The sequence below is a fragment of the Oratosquilla oratoria genome, chromosome 19 (assembly GCF_046742065.1).
Source record: "Oratosquilla oratoria isolate Oo_2021 chromosome 19, ASM4674206v1, whole genome shotgun sequence".
NCBI lineage: Eukaryota > Metazoa > Arthropoda > Malacostraca > Stomatopoda > Squillidae > Oratosquilla > Oratosquilla oratoria.
Window position 1 is genome coordinate 58,464,430 of NC_134795.1, and position 18,161 is coordinate 58,482,590.

At 40.5% G+C, this 18,161-nt stretch overlaps 1 protein-coding gene across 1 annotated transcript in view; it reads left to right on the forward strand.

Annotated features, from left to right (window-relative positions):
• LOC143035932 (uncharacterized) overlaps positions 1–18,161 on the forward strand; it is a 52,801-nt gene that overhangs the window by 11,950 nt on the left and 22,690 nt on the right. Inside the window, exons 5-6 of the mRNA XM_076203151.1 lie at positions 3,730–6,745; positions 16,270–16,416. Of these exons, the coding sequence (XP_076059266.1) occupies positions 3,730–6,745; positions 16,270–16,416 (3,163 nt within the window). The remainder of the gene's footprint in view (positions 1–3,729; positions 6,746–16,269; positions 16,417–18,161) is intronic.

Below are 18,161 nucleotides of genomic sequence, written 5' to 3' on the forward strand. Positions count from 1 at the left end.
ATAAAGTCACTGCTCTATCGCTTGTTCTCTTTCACCCGTGAATTTTGATAACCATAGAAAATATGATGAAGCCAGTTTACAGAGTATGGGGTCACGCAGGTACGACTACAATAAATATAGTAAAGACGCCGACATCGGCATCCTCGCGTACCCACTTGCTCCTGATGACGCCTACATAGGCGTCACCGTATGGAAGGGGTTAAATGGATGGGGTGGTGCGAGAGGTAAATGCAAGGGTAATGGGCTGGGGATTGGAGATGGTTAAAGAAGGTAGAGAAAAATGGGAGAGAAGTCATTTGTTGTTTGCTGAAGATAATGCACTTGTGACAGGATCAGAGGAGGGATTAAAGAAGTTTGTTATGTAGTTTGGGAAGGTGTGTGAGAGGAAGTTAAAGACAAATGTGAGTAAAAGTAAGGTGATGAGATGTACAAGGGGAGAGGATGGCAGCAAATTGGAAGTGGGTATTAGCCACTTTGGTATGATGATGCCTACATAGGCATCATGAGGTGTGAGTGGATACATGAGGATGCCGGCATCACCGTCTTGATTATATATATATATATATATATATATATATATATTTTTTGTAGTTGTACATGAGTTAGCCCCGGATTCTGTGAACTGGCTAGATCACATTTTCTGTGTTTATTATTACTCGGAGTAAAAGAGAATGAGTAATACAGCAGTGAATTTAGATTTTATAATGCAAGTAGTGTGATGCAAATTACACGTGGCAGCTGATGCTGCACACGAGAATTTGAGTCATACTGAAGTGGTTAAGGATAAAAGACTGGAGGAAGTGGATAGCTTTAGATACTTGGGGCAAATGTGGTGGGAAAGGGAGGAGTGGAGGTGGAGGTAGAATATAGATTGAAAGAAGCAAGTAAAAGCCTTGGGGGATAAAAAAGTGTAATGAGAAATAGACATTTGGGAATGGATGCATAGAGGAGATAATATAAAGGGGTGATTGTGCCAAGAGCACTGTATGGGGCAGAAACATGGGGGGTGGGTGAGGGAGTATTTGTGAATTATATTTTGATGCAGTCCAAAGAGAGTTCTTGTCTTTTCTTTTTCTGCATGAGGGGATGAAGAGGGAGGGTCACTGATCATATGAAGCAGCCTAGCTGTGGATGTGCTGTGTCTTGCTGCATTGCTTCAGGTCAAGGGCAGTGGGCAAGATGCAGGGATGACCAGTCATCCAGGAGGAGACAAGAAAAGAGGGAGGGAGGAATAGTGAATGGGAATGGAGTATGTGGGGATGATATGGGTGGGAGTGAATTTATGACTTTGGCTACCTCCCTTGTAAGGCGGAAAAAGCCCTTGGTATATGTATGTGTGTGTGTGTATATATATATATATTCTCTCTTCTCTCATTCCATGAGTGAGGGCTTTTGTGAATTTGGAAAAGGCATTTGGTAGGGTGGATTCCATGTGGGCTGCGTCAAAATACCATTCACACAAACACCTTCTACCCCCCCATCCCTCATCCCTCCCTGCCTTGCATGACGCTATCATCTACACACATTCATTTTCCATTCATCCCTATCTCCTGCCTTCTCCCTTCCTTGCTCAACAGACATTCCCCTCTTTCTCAACTCTCCCTTCACCCCATCCATCCATCTCATCCTCGGTTGTCCCCTCCATTTCAATCCCTCCAACTTTGCCTTCCACACTTCTTTTACTAATCTTTCATCGCTCATTCTTTCCATGTGTCCAAACCATCCCAGTAATCTTTCCTCAGCCCTATCTGCCATCTTTTCCACCTCCGCTTTCCTCCTCGCCTCCTCGTTTCTCACTCTATCCAACCATACTTCTAAGACATTTCATCTCGGACACATTTAAACTTATCCTCTCTGGTGGATGCAGGGATGACCTGTCATCCATGAGGAGGTGAGATGGGAAGGTTGGAAAGGGTGGGGGAGAGGAGTGAAGTGGATGGGAATGGGTCTGTACCTCTGACTTAGCTATCTTCCGTATAAGGGGGAAAAAGCTACTGGTATATAGAAATATGATGGACGAGATGTAGGGATGACCCATCATCCAGGAGGAGCCAAGATGAGTGGGAGGGAGGGGTGGTGAATGGGAGTGGAATTATGCCTTTTGATTTTGGCTACCTCCCTGGTACATACATACATATATCAAAGGCTTTTTCCCCCTTACACGGGGGGTAGCCAAAAAGAAAAAGGCATAGAAATCACTCCCACCCATTTCATTTCCTGTCTGGGGTATTGGCTGCATGTTATTGTGGCAAAGTAGCATGCAGTTGATACTTTAGGGTCTATATGGGGTGCCCCTATGGACCAGTGCCACACATCATTTTGTCTATGATAGAGGAAAACTCTGTACATAGAGAAATGATGACACTTTTATACTATGACTGTCCCTCTGTTATGCTGTCCCCCAACCCCTTGTTACTGTCCTATACCATTTCTCTGAATATTTCCTTTTTTTGCTTACCTACCCTGTGGTGGGGGCAAAAGAATATTGCCACCAAGTATTTCCACTTGAGTGGTAAAAGGCAACAAAAAAGGGACAGGGGATGGGATTAGGAGTCCTACTACCTGTAGCCCCAAAAGGGGACATTCCTAAAAAAGAAAGAACCTCCTTGGTAAGGGGGAAAAAAAGCCAATAGTTGTACTGGGAATGTGTGACATCATATGGTGGTTTTCACAACTTGCACTGTTTACCAGGATCTGCCTTGCAGCCCAGTAAGTGGCAGAGTCATGAATATGAGCCATTTTGCCATGCAGATTTTTGCTGATCAGTGTAATATATGCATACATACATACACCAAGGGCTTGTCCCCCCAAACATGGGAGGTAGCCAAAGTCAAAAGGCATAAATCCACTCCCATCCATTTCATCCCCACACACTCCACTCCTAATCACCACCCTTCCCTCCCCTTTCCTTGGCTCCTCCTGGATGACAGATCATCCCTGCATCTTGCCCACTGCCCTGGGTCAGAAGCAATGCAGCAAAACACAACACATCCACAGCAAGGTCACTTCATGTGATTGGCAACCCCCCTCTCCATTCCCTCATGCAGAAAAAGAGAAGACAGGGAGAAATCCATTTGGGGTGCGTCAAAAATCATTCACACATACTCCTAACCCCCCCCCCCCATCCCCCACCCACTCCATGCATCACAGCATCATCCATACACAACCATTCTCCACTCACCCCTATCTTCTGTCTTCTCCCTTCCTTCCTCAACAGACATCCCCCTCTTTTACAATGCCCCTTTTACCCCATCCATCCATTTCATCCTTGGTTGCCTCCACATGTTCACTCCATCCACCTCTGCCTTCTACACTTCTGTTACTATATATTTGGTTGGGTTATTCTATTTCAGCCACATTGCTGAAGCTGAATAATGATGCACATAGAATGGCCTGTAATATAGAGTTTACATATTAGTTTTTCAGGCTGGGATGAAAGATATGGGCAATAAAGGTATCTAGGTGATGATTTTGTTTTCGTTAATATATTTACCACAATCAGCTAGGTGATGACCTTGTTTTCATTAATGCATATCTCACAATCCTGTTCTTCTGTGGTATGGTACAAGTGTTTGTTACCATCATGCATTGATTAAAAAGTATATTTATTCCTAAGGTTAGGTTGTGATAGATTTGTTGTTTGACTTTGGAAAAAATCCATAACTTTTTCATGGATTTATGATGTGCTTAATTTGTAATGGTTTCTTTTCTTTCCCTATTGTATTTCAGGCATGAGTGGTGTTTCAGGCAGTATACCAGCAGGGACTGGAAAAACTATCTTGGATTTCATTTCTCAGGACCATCCTTACTCATCACCAACCAAACCAAAACATGTTGCTCCATTTCAGGCAGTTGGTTCAAAGGAGACTGATAGCAAAGGTGGTGTTGGTAGACGTGCTTCCGCAGCTGGTCGCAAGCCACGAGGAGGGAGAGCAGGAATGGAACAAAGGCAGGTAGATGGTGTAACCAAAGGTCCTGCAAGCAAAGCTCGAGCAATGTCAATGCCGGGTGGGGAGAAAACACAAAGTAAAGCTCCTGCTACATATAGAGGGAGGAGAGAATTAATTTCAAAATCTGAACTTGTATCAGTCAGTCAGAGGAATGAAGAACAGATGGTCTTTCCTGGAGAGGTTGTTCAATCCAAAGTACCCTGTGTGAAAGATACTCTTAGTGAGGAGCTGTTAAGAGAGCAGCCAGAGGATAAGGTAGCAAGATGGCTTGACCATAGCAAGGCAGTAGGCTTCCAGATTGGTGAGAGCCAAACAGAAACTAGCCATTCATCAACAGGTCCTACACTTGAAGCACCTCCAAAGTCAACAGAGGGACAGGAAGTAGAAAATAGTAAAACTAAAGATTTTAGGCAAGATACAGGGAACAAAAAATTTAGCAAGCCCGGAAATATTCCTCAGTTACACTCCAAGAAGCATATTGGTAAGGAAGATGTAACTGGTGGTGAAACAAGGGAAGGTAGCCATGTAGACTCTGGAAGCACCAGCTGTGAAAGTGAAAGTCATTGTAGCAAAATTCCAAAATTCCAGATTTCCAAGCCTTCTCAGAATTCTTTCATGCTCCTCCATAGTCAAAATTCCTCTAAGGTGACTGGAAGTCTGAGTGCAAGAGGATCCAAGTCACGAGGACGCGGTGTTCTTCGTCTTGGAAAAGGGAGGGGTAGAGGACGTGGAAGAGGAAGAGGTATTGTGGTTGAGAAGACTGATAATGTTATGGCTGATAGTGACTTTTCACAGACAATCACATTTTCACAAGGAGCTAAAGAAAGCACTCCAGTTGCTCCAGGAAAGAAATTGATGACCAAACTAGATATTAGTGAAATTCAATGTAGTGGCACAATGGATACAGGATATCCACAATTAGTAAAGTCATCTAGGAAAGCAACTGTCATTAATATACTTGATGAGTTAGATCAAGATGCCATTCCTGATAGCTGTCCAGTCAACACCAAAGATAAGTTTGATAGTTTGGTAGACAGTGCTAGGACCAGAAGGCACTCTGGCAGAAATGTAGAGAAGAAGAATTATCGGGAAACTACCATGGACTTGGATGAAGCAGATGACTTTCTACTATTTAAAACACCAGCTGATGTCTTGGATGTAGAGCCAGGTGATGCCCAGGAAGAGGTGAAGGGAAAATCATCTAAGAAGAGAGGAAGCACAGATAGCGAGAAAAGTGTTGACAGTGGAAAGAAGCGAAGTAGTACAGGAAGTGAAAGTAGTGATGAGGGCAAGAAAAAGGTGAAAACTGCTAAATCAAAAGGACTGGAAGCTGTTGAGCCTGGACAAGACAGGGAAGACTTAGCTGGAAAAAGAAAACCAAAAGCAGGAGCAGAGACAGGTGAACAGGTAATAGCTTCACCCTTAAAGACATGCACAGTGTCTTTAGAGATTTTACCAATTGATCCTGACTTTATTGATCACACTAGTAAAGGGAAAAAGGTCAAATTTTCACCCAGTGTAGATCCCAGCAGTAAGAAAGAGAAAAACTCACCAACTAAAGTTCCATCGGTGTCCAGCACAGGTGGAAAAGGTCCGGGCTCACACTGTGGTTCACATTATGGTAAGAAACTCTTAGAAAAGTCTAGGGTCTCCGTACCTGTGCCTGATCCAGGGTTACTCCGTTCTCCTGGTTGGTCTCACATGGAAGGAGCTAAGCAGGACTTGCATGATCGTCATACAAGCCTTGACATCACAGGAGGAGAAGGGAAACTTGCTGTGGACTTGCACAAAGAAGGCAGTATTTACAGCCACAAAACAAAATCCATGGCAATTTCGTCTGAAGAGACTGACATGATAATTGATGATGAGACACAAGAGAACGATGTAGAACATTTAGTGCTATCTCAGAGCAAGAAAGATAAAGCCGTGATGTTGAAGGACATTGTTTCAAAGTTGAAATGCAAAGAAATGCAAGAAGCAAAGTTAGTGGAAAAGGCAAATATAAATGATGAGATTTCTTCTCAGGAAGGTCGGAGTATGAGTAAGAAAAGCATAGAGTTAGAAGAAGCAAATAGAGATGCTTTGAAAGCATTTAATCCTGACCAAACTAAAGAACAGGACACAGAAGGAAGATCTTCAGCAAAAAGTATCTTGCAGATGGAAAACAAAGGTGCTGATGGTTATGGTTGCAAGGAAGGAAGTGTGCTTAAGGAATGTGTGACAAAGGTATCTTCTCGTACTGATGAGAATATTGAAGTTCTTATGTCATCACATGAAATGAAGGCTAGTACCTCTCTCTTTTCATCAATTGAAAGTGCTGATGCAAGGACCAAGGATGGAGCAGAGCACCAGAAAAGGAAGGAGGTTGGGAAACATCTAGTACAAGTTGATTCCAAAAATTTAACTTCAGGAGAATCCACCATGGAAGATATAAAAAGCAAAAGAAAAGAGGTGCCTAGAATATCAGATGAGAACAATAAGGAGGGAGATGTGACTTCAAATGATATAGTGGGTAATAGTTCAGCTCAACATAGTGATCCACAGAGGTGCTCCTTAAACAGTAGGGAAAAGGGAAGTGTATCACCTGGTGAAGAGGGGGCCCGAGGACCAGCTCATTTTCTTTCTTCCAGTGCCTCAACTTCGAATACCTTAGCTGCGTCACAAGTGACTGAAGTACAAACAGAAAAATTAGATAATATGTGTGAACAAAGCACCAGTAGTACAGTGAACAAAGTGGACTTTGATCTCCATAAAGTAATACCCTTCAGAGCTGTTGGATCTACATGTTCACAAGGGTAGGTAGACTTATATTGATTATATATGCATAAGTGACGTGTGCATGATTCACTGTAGCCATGGGTCATGTGCTGGATTTAGGATAGATAACTATTACCCTCCCAGAAATCTTCAGTAACATTGCTCACTTCAGACAGTCATGAATTAAAAAAAAAAAAAAAAAAAAAAAAAAAACACATATACATACATATACCAAAGGCTTTTTTTCCCCTTACATGGGAGGTAGTCAAAAGGAAAAGGCATAGGAACTACTCCCACCCATTCCATCCCCTATATACTTCACTCCCCTCTACCCTCTTCCCTCCCTCTTATCTTGGCACCTGGATGACAGGTCATCCCTGCATCTTGTCCACTGCCCTGGGTCAGAAGCAGTGTCGCAAGACCCCCCCTCTCCATCCCCTCATTCAGAAAAGGAGAAGACGGGGAGAAATCCCTTTGGGCTGCATCAAATTTTGCTCACACATACTACCTTACCCCCCATCCCCCAGCCCATGAGGTGGAATGGGTGGGCGGATGGGGGGTAAGGTAGTATGTGTGAGCACAATTTGACGTAGCCCGAAGGGATTTTTCCCTGTCTTCTCCTTTTATGCATGGGAGGACGGAGAGTGGGGATCACCAATTTAATGAAGTGGCCTCGCTGTGGATGTGCTGTGTCTTGCGACACTGTTTCTGACCCAGGGCAGTGGACAAGGTGCAGGGATGACCCGTCATTTGGGAGCTGCTAAGATGAGAGGGAGGGTGGAGGGGTGTGGAGTGTATTCAGGGATGGAATGGGTGGGAATGATTTTATGCCTTTTCCTTTTTGGCTACCACCCTTGTAAGGGGGAAAAATCCTTGGTATATGTATGTATGTATGTACATACGCCCTCACCCCTCCATCCCCTACCCATTCCCCCTCATACACCACAGCATCATTCATACACTACCTTTCTCTATTCACCCCTATCTTCCGTCCTCTCCCATCCTTCCTCAACAGACATTCCTCTCTTTCTCAATGCCCCTTTTACCCCATCCATCCATCTCATCCTAGGATGCCCCCTTATGTTCACTCCTTCCACCTCTGCCTTCCACACCTCTTTTACTAATCTTTCTTCACTCATTCTTTCTATGTGTCCAGACCATCCCAATACTTTTTCATCAACCCTATCTCCCAACTCCCTTTCCACCCCTGTTCTCCTCCTCACCTCCTCATTTCTCACTCTATCTAGCCTAGTAACTTCTATCATACTTCTCAGGCATTTCATCTCAAATACATTAAACTCCTCTCTTCCTCTCTTATATTCCATGTTTCTGCCCCATACAATGCTGTTGGTACAATCACTCCTTCATACAATCTCCTCTTAGCATCCATTCCCAAATGCCTATTTCTCATTACACTTTTTAATCCCCCAAGGCATTTACTTGTTTCTCAATCTACATTCCACCTCCACCCCCCACTCCTCCCTTTCCTGCCACATTTGCACCCAAGTATCTAAAACTATCCACTTCCTCCAATCTCTCTCCCTTAATACTCACTTCCAACCTGCTGCCACTCTCTCCCCTTGTACATCTCATCACCTTACTTTTACCCACATTTATCTTCAGCTTCCTTCTTTCACACACCTTCCCAAACTCTCACTAACTTCCTCAACCCCTCCTCTGATCCTGCTACAAGCGCAGTGTCATCAGCAAACAACAGCTGGCTTATCTCCCACTTTTCTCCATTTTCCTTAACCATCTCCAACCCCCAACCCACTACCCTTTAATTCACCTCTCACACCACACCATCCATGTAGATTGAACAGCTAGGGCGACATAACACATCCCTGACGAAGACCCACCTTTACCTCAAACCATTCACTCTTTTCATTTCTAATCCTAACACAAGCTCTACTACTCTTGTAAAAACTCTTGACTGCTCTTAACAGCTTTCCTCCTATCCCGTATATCTGCAATACAGTGCCCTCCCGTCTACCTTGTCATAAGCCTTTTCCAGATCCATAAAAGTCCAAAAAAACACCCTTACCTTTTCCTATAGCTTTCTCACATATCTGTCTTACCACAAAAATCTGATCTACACACTGTTCCTCACCAATTTCCCTCTGTTCCTCTCCTAATCCTCTCAATCAAGACCCTCCCATAAACCTTCTCAACTACACTCAACAAGCTGATCCCTCTGAAACTACTACACTCACACTTGGCCCCCTTTCCCTTGTAAAGTGGAACTATACAGGCACTTCTCCAGTCCTCCGGTACTCTACCCTCTCTGAAACAAACATTAAATAACCTCACCAGCCAGTCCACCACAACTGTACCTCCTTTTTTCAGCCATTCTGCATGGCATCCATCCAACCCAGGTGCCTAACCTGCTCTCATCATCTTAACAGCTGCTTTCATTTCATCTTTCCTTATTTCTCCTCCATTTTCCTCACTCATCACTGTCATTTTCTTAGCATTTCCCACTGCAACTACCTTTCCCTCCCTATCCTCCTTCACATTTAGCAACTCCCTAAAATACTCTGCCCACCTTCCTCTCACTGCCTTCTCTTCCATTATCATCTCTCCATCTGTACCTTTTACCTTTTCTTCTCTACTTGATTCACCAGTGAAATTAAACGGCATTTTTTACCCCATATTGGGGTATTGACTGCATGTTATTGTACAGTATTAATTGCACAGTAACATGTAGCCAGTGCTCTAGGGACTGTTTTGGGATGCCTGTATGGACTAGAGCTATGCATAATTCTGTCTATGTTATTAGTCTATCTCTACTCCAAGAGAAAATATGCTACTTTTGTACTGCAACTATCCCTCTGTTATTCTGTTCCTTTTTAAAACTGGCCTTTACCACTTCTTTGAGAATACTTTTTCTTTTTGTCTGTCCCCTATGGAAGGGGGAGGAAAGAGTTCTACCACAGTGTTTTGCATCTGAGTCATAAAAGATAGCAAAGTGGAACGGAGTCATGGGACTAGGTATCTTGCTCTCTGTAAAATTCTCCTAAGAGAAGCCGAGGCATAAGAAGTTCTGATATGTAATTTCCAACCAGAACCCTATGATTGCCCCCCTCTATCCCCATCCTCACCCTTGCTACTTTCATCTGGTGACATACCAATAGATTCAAACTAATACAACACAGAAAACAGTCCAAGGACCTATGGATCATTGCCAGGCATTATGATGCTCTGGGTTTTCAGTCACTGAAACTTAGGCAACAATTGTTATTGTTGTAAATATACTGGTGTGTATTTACCCAGTTGTATTATATGGGAAGAGAGCTATGCTCGTAGTGACCTGTATTTGTATCTTTCAGCATCAAGATTGCTCTTAAATTCTTGTATAGTTTTTGCACACAGTGTTGCCTCATCCAATTTGTTCCAGATATCCACCTTTCTGTGTGGGAAACTATTCTTTTTCAGAGCTCTTCTATAACTATTCTTTTTGAGTTTCTTATCATGTCCTCTTGTTTTTCTCTTATCCCACTTTAATATATCATCTCTGTCAAAGATTTTCATCCCTTTCATAATTCTGTAATTGGTCAGTAGGTCTCCTCTTTCTCTTCTGTGTTCCATGGTTGGTAGTTCCATTTTGGACAATCTTTGTTTGTATGTCAATTTAGAGAGTGTTGTTGCTCTTTGAATGCTTTCTAATTTTTTTATATTCTTTTTAGTACTGGGTGTTCATAGTGTTGCAGCGTATTCCAATCTTGGTGTTATCAGTGTAACTAATATTTTCTTTACCATTTCCTCATCCAAGTAGTCTAAGGCCACTTTCATTGATCTTAGTAAATTGAAGGTTTTCCAACTATTTTGTTGATATGCTTGTCTGGTGACATGTCTTTGCTGATAATTATTCCTAGTTCCCTCTCCAAGCTAATTCTTTTTAACTTCCATTGTACCAATTTTATATTGGCCAGATATTCTAATTTTACCTTTTCCAAACTTTATTATACTACATTTCTTGATGTTGAAATTCACTCCCCACTTTTGACTCCATTCCCAGACTTTATCGAGGTCTGTCTGTAGTGATTCAGAGTCTTTCACTGTACTTTCTCTAGTAGTTTTGCCTCATCTGCAAAGAAGTTCATATAACATTCCACACCTCCATCCATGTCATTTATATATGTGGCAAACATTGGAGCCAATACAAAACCTTGTGGGACTCCACTTATCATTTCTTCCCAGGTCGAGTTTTTGTCTCTAAGTACCACCATAATTTTTCTCCCATTCAAGAAATCTTCCATCTATTCCAATAACTTTCCTTGTACACCACCTATTGTTTCAATTTTAGTAGCTTTTCGTGTGGTACTTTATCAAATGCTTTTTGTAGATCTAGGAAAGCACAATCCGCCCATCCATCCCTTTCTGGCATTATTTCTATTAGCCTCAAGTAAAAGCAAATCAAGTTAGTGGCACATGATCTTCCTTGTTTAAATCCAAATTGTTTTGGATTCACTATATTATTTTCTTCCAGATGTTTGATCCATTTACTTTTGAAAACTTTTTCACATATTTTTGCTATTGTGCTTGTAAGGGAAACTGGTCTATAATTAGTTGGATTTTCCTTGTCCCCTCCTTTATATATTGGTACAGTATTTGCATTTTTCCAATCTTGTGGTACCTTTCCTTCTTGAGTGAGTAATCAATTATATATTTTGTCCGTTAGTTCATCTATACATTTTTTTAATATCCAATTTGCAATTCCATTTGGACCATGTGATTTTCTGACATTAAGGTTTTTTATTTGGTTCTTTATTTCCTTCTGTGTCACAGTTATTTCTTTCTTTGGGGATGTCTTCCTGTTCTTCCTCCCAGTTTTGTGTACTTTCAATGGTGAATACAGATTTAAAATGTTTATTCATAATTTCAGCCATTTCTACATCTACATATTCATTATTCCCTTTGCAGCTTTACTATTGCATGTTTATCTTTTAATTTACCATTCACATACCTGTAGAATAGTTTAGGTTGGTCCTTGTATTTTTCTATTATGTCTTTTTTCATAGTTTCTCCTTCCCTGCATATTTTTACATATTCATTTGTACACCCTTTCTTGCTTTTGGTTTGGTACATATTTGTCTATTCCCTCATTATAAATTTCTTTTAATATTTTCCATTTCTCTTCCATCTTTGTTTCTTCATTTAAGAAGTTTTCCCAATGTACATTTTGAAAGAATTTTCTGAGTTTTTCAAAATCTTGTTTTGTACATTAATCTTCCTTTTCTGTGTTTCTCATTTCTTCTCAAATCAGTTTGTTCTTTTAGTTTGAACTCTTCCCATTTTATCCACAATTTCAGGCTCTGATGTAAATATTTAATCTAGTCTCAACAGTTCATTGTTTCTAGATGTGGTATTTTCCTTTACCTATTGAGTCATTGTGTATTCAATGGTCATATCCAGTAGTATATTTCTCCAAAGGTCTTCACCTTTCAATGTCATTTCTTCCCAACATATTTCTTTTGAGTTATAGTCACCCATAATTACTGTTTCATCCTTTCAGTAATTCAATCAATGCAATATTTGTGTCTTCCAACATTGTGGAATGATCATTCTCTGACCAAGACTGTGTTTTTTGGGGCACATATATTACTACAGATTTTCTACTTTCATGTCCCTGTTTTCAACTTTTATCATAATCAATTTATAGACCTTCTCCCACAGTATTTGGTGGTAGTGGATCTTTTAATTTCATCTCCCACAATTCCTATTATGTCTGGTTTCTCTACTGCCAGATAGTCATTAAATTCGTTTAGTCCTGAAAACATGTCGTCTATGTTAGTATATGTTATTTAAAAATTTTTCCTTTCTCCTTTTTTGTTTATTTTATTTTATTTTATATATATATATATATATATATATATATATATATATATATATATATATATATATATATATATATATATATACTATTTTCTCAGCCCCCAGGTCTATTGCTCTCCAAAAAACTCATTCTTTTCAGTCTCTCATTCTTTTCAGTCTCATTCTTTTTTTCATTTGCTTCACTTCTAAGTGTCTCTTTCATCATTGCTTTTTTTTTCTTCTATCCACACATTTTTGTAGTTTTCACTATTTGCCAGCTTTGCTGTTTTTGATAGTACTGCTTTCATTTGAGACCTTAGTTTGATTTTTAGTGGCCTATATATTTTTTTTTATTTCTAGAGTACTGCCCCATCCTATGTACCTATTCTATGTCTTTGTCCTTTACCTGTCCCTCCTCTTGTATCTTTCAGAATTGCTTTTGAAATTTCTTTCTCTTCTTGTTCTTTGATATCTAGCTACATTATGTTTTTCTTTAATACCGTAAACTACAACACACTTTTTTTTTTTTTTTATCCATTGTGTCTGACCCAATTTTCTTTTTCCTTAATTACTTTAATTACTGTTTCTTTAGGATTTTCTTCCTCTTGTTGCTGTACTATTTCTTTAAAAGTTATTTTTTATTTTCTTGTTCCACTTTCCATTGATTTTTTTATTTCTTGGAGATCTGTCTCTTTAATTGTTTCCAATTTTCTTGGATACCAATTGTATTTGTTCTTTCACTTCTTTATTCAAAGCCTCATTTTTGTTTTTATCTTCATTTTTCAATCTTTCATTTTCACTTCTGACCATGTTTAATTCCTTTTTTAGATCATTAAGCTCCCTGTTAGTCTCATCTAGCTCTTCTTATTTGGTTCACGTCTCTGAACATTGCCCTGTATTCAGCTTTCAGATCCATTGGTTCCTCCATCAAATCATCAATATCCCAATTTCTTTGGACATTTTTATACCTAGATTGTCTTTCCAATTCTAAACTTGTACCTAATATTCCACTTTCTTTTATAAACACTGAAAAGGCGTTATTATCCAACTTTTGAATAGATTTTGGGGTTCTATTTGAATGATGACATTAGGTATAGTGGCATCCTATATATGAACAAATGGAATAACAAGTGTATTTTTTGAAGAAAATTACATACATATACCAAAGGCTTTTTCCCCCTACATGGGGGGTAGCCACAAAGAAAAAGGCATAGAAACCACTCCCACCCGTTCCATTTCCTATATATTCCACTCCCCTCGACCCTCCTCCCTCCCTCTTATCTTGGCACCTCCTGGATGACTGGTCATCCCTCCATCCTGTCCACTGCCCTGGGTCAGAAGCAGTGTCGCAAGACACAGCGCATCCACAGCAAGGCCGCTTCATATATTCGGTGACCCCCCCCTCTCCGTCCTCATGCAGAAAAGGAGAAGATGGGGAGAAATCCCTTCGGGCTGCGTCAATTTTCTTCTCACACATACCTCCCTCATGCATCAAAGCATCATCTATACACAACCCCTCTCCATTCACCCCTATCTTCTGTCCTCCATAGACATTCCTCTCTTTTGTAATGCCCCTTTCACCCCATCCATCCATCTCATCCTAGGACGCCCCCTCATATTCACTCCTTCCACCTCTGCCTTCCATACTTCTTTTACTAATCTTTCTTTACTCATTCTTTCCATGTGTCCAAACCATCCCAATACCCTTTCATCAACCCTATCTCCCAGTTCCCTTTCCACCCCTGTTCTCTTCCTCACCTCCTCATTTCTTACTCTATCCAGTCTAGTAACCCCTATCATACTTCTCAGACATTTCATCTCAAACACATTCAAACTCCTTCTCTCTTCCTCTCTCATGTTCCATGTTTCTGCCCCATACAATGCTGTTGGTACAATCACTCCTTCATATAACCTCCTCTTAGCATCCATTCCCAGATGTCTATTTCTCATTACACTTTTCAATCCAAGGTATTTACTCGCTTCTCTCAATCTACATTCTACCTCCACCCCCACTCCTCCCTTTCCTGCCACATTCGCACCCAAATACCTAAAACTATCATCTTCCTCCAGTCTTCACCCTTAACCACTTCAGTACGGGACTTAAATCTCGCGGGCAGCAGCCAATGCCAGCCGTATGACGTAACGAAATAATATTCGCATCATAAAATATAGTCGCCGCTTATATCGATCGTTCTCTCTTTCACCCACGAATTTTGAAAACCACAGAGAATGGGATTCAGGGCGCATTTGGGAGAATGTAAAAACACAGGGGCGACTACAATAAATATAATCAAGACGCCGATATGGCAGCGTCGCGAATCCACTTGCTCCTCATGACGCCTACGTGTGCGGCACCGTATGGAAGGGGTTAATCCTCACCTCCAGCCTGCTGTTACTCTCTCCCCTTGTACATCTCATCACCTTACTTTTACCCACATTTATCTTCAGCTTCCTTCTTTCACACACCTTCTCAAACTCTGTCACTAACTTCCTCAATCCCTCCTCTGATCTTGCTACAAGCGCAGTGTCATCAGCAAACAACAACTGGCTCACCTCCCACTTTTCTCCATTTTCTTTAATCATCTCCAACCCCTGACCCACTACCCTTGCATTCACCTCTCGCACCACCCTATCCATGTAAAGATTGAACAGCCAGGGTGACATAACACATCCCTGATGAAGTCCCACCTTTACCTCAAACCATTCACTCTCTCCATTTCTAATCCTAACACAAGCTCTACTACTCTCATAAAAACTTTTGACTACTCTTAACAGCTTTCCTCCTATCCCATATATCTGCAGTACCTCCCACAGTGCCTTCCTATCTACCCTGTCATAAGCCTTTTCCATATCCATAAAAGCCCAAAAAACATCCTTCCCCTTTCCTATAGCTTTCTCACATATCTGTCTTACTACAAAGATCTGATCTACACAACCCCTACCTGTCCTAAACCCACACTGTTTCTCACCAATTACTCCCTCTGTTTCTCTCCTAATCCTCTCAATCAAGACCCTCCCATATGCCTTCCCAACTACACTCAACAAGCTGATTCCTCTGAAACTACTACACTCACACTTGTCCCCCTATAATGAGTTGAAATTCAAACAGCATACTGCAGTCTGTATGTGATGTACATACTGTTGGGTTGGGCATAGAACAGATTTATAAAATAAATAATAGTGTTAATGAACTATGTTTATAAGTATATCTTGTTAATTTTTGCATGGTTACATATGAATGCTACTATTTGTTTCTAGGTGCGTCAGTAATATATTTTGTTTCATAAGTAGATGTATTTTAACCCATTCAACTCCGATGACAAGATGTCTTGTCATTTGGTCAAATAAAACAAAAAATCATAATAAAACAACAAAATGTTTGATGATCAAACAGCACCAGAAAAATATGACGTCATCAGTCGTCCTCCTCGAGGAGGAGGACTGACGACGTCATATTTTTCTGGTGCTGTTTGATCATCAAACATTTTGTTGTTTTATTATGATTTTTTGTTTTATTTGACCAAATGACAAGACATCTTGTCATCGGAGTTGAATGGGTTAATAATTTTCTCTAATATGTAGGTTAAAATGTGTTGGACAGAAGTGGATTTGCTTATACATGAAGTTAATTTGTAATTACATCACTTTTTTTCCACCCTCTTGCCACAAATGACTTAAGTGGGAATGCATTCAAATACATGTTTGCTTATATCTACTTTCCCCAATGCACTTGTGTGCACCTCAACAGATGTGCCAAGGCCAGTGAAGAGGCAGAAGTCTTAATTCAGCAGAAGATGTTGAAGGAGTCAGAGTGTCTCCATGCTGTCCCCTGTGAAGTCTACCAGGTCCTTATGAAGTATATGGCCTTTATCTTACAGCACCCACAGGCACATGGGTGAGTTGTGGCATTACTTTTGGCTACCGGGTTTCTGTGGCTTGAGACCCAACTCTTAACCCCTAGAATATGATGATGCCTACCTAAGTGTCATGAGATGCAAGTGAGTATATGAGGATGCCAGTGTTGGTGTCCTGATTATATTTATTTTGTAGTTGTAGCTAAGTGGCCCCAGTATTCTGTGAACAGGCTTGATCATGTTATCTATGATTGTAAACATTCTGGGTGATAGAGAATGATTATATTGTGATGCATTATCATACATCAGGTAGCAAATGTGTGTGAATATATGACTTGTATTGAAAAGGTTAAATAGGGTCATTGTTGTATGCTATTCTCTTGTATGACCTGGGCTGCTAGGTCATATATATATATATATATATATATATATATATATATATATATATATATATATATATATATATATATATATATATATATATATATATAGTAAAAAGATGTTTTGAAGGAAATTAAGAGAGGAAGGGGAGGCAAATCAAGTAGAGAAAAAATGTAAAAGGTGCAGATGGAGAGATGATAATGGAAGAGATGACAGTAAGAGGAAGATGGGCAGAATAGTTTAGGGAGTTGCTAAATGTGAAGTAGGATAGGGAGGGAAATGTGATTGCTGTGGGAAGCACTAAGAAAATGACAGTGATGAATAAGGAAAATGGAGGAGAAATAAGGAAAGATGAGATGAAAACAGTTATTAAAATGATGGGAGTAGGTAAGGCACCTGGGTTAGATGTCATGTGGAGTGTCTAAAAAAGGGAGGTACGGTGATGGTGGCCTGGCTGGTGAGGTTATTTAATGTTTGTCTGAAAGAGGGTAGAGTACTGGAGGAGTCCACCTGTAAGTTCTGCTTTACAAAGGAAAAGGGGACAAGTGTGAATGTAGTAGTTTCAGAGGGATCAGTTAATTGAGTGTTGTTGAGAAGGCTTGTGGTAGGGTTTTGATTGAGAAAATTAGGAGAGGAACAGTGTAAGTGTAGGACAGGTAGGGGTTATGTGGATCAGATTTTTGTGGTAAGGCAGATATGTGAGAGGTTTAGGAAAAGGTAAGGATGTTTTTGGGCCTTTATGGATTTGGAAAAGGCTTATGACAGGGTAGACAGGAAGGCACTGAGATATATTGGAGATATACGGGATAGGGGGAAAGCTGTTAAGAGCAGTCAAGAGTGTTAGAATTAGAAATAGAGAGTGTGGTTTGAGATAAAGGTGGGACTTGTCCAGGGATGTGTCATGTTGCCTTGGCTGTTCAATTTATACATGGATGAGGTGGTACAAAAGGTAAATGCAAAAGTATAGGCTGGGGATTGAAGATGGTTAAAGAAGGTGGAGAAAAATGGGAGATAAGTTAGTTGTTTGCTGATGACACTGTACTTGTATCAGGATCATAGTAGTGATTAAGGATGTTAGTGACAGAGTTTGGGAATGTGTGTGAAAGAAGGAAGCTGTGGGTAAAAGTAAGGTGATTAGTAAAAGAAGTGTGGAAGGCAGATGATGCATTACAATACTTGTGTTAAAAAATATAAAGTCACTGCTGTATTACTCATTCTCTTTCTCTGAGTATTAATAAACACAGAAAACATAATCAAGCCAGTTCACAGAATTCAGGGGTCACTCAACTACAACTACAAAATAAATATAATCCGAGACTGACACTGTTGTCCTCATATACCCACGCATGCCTCATGACACGTACGTAGGCATCATTGTATGCAAGAGGTTAACAATCTTATTCAA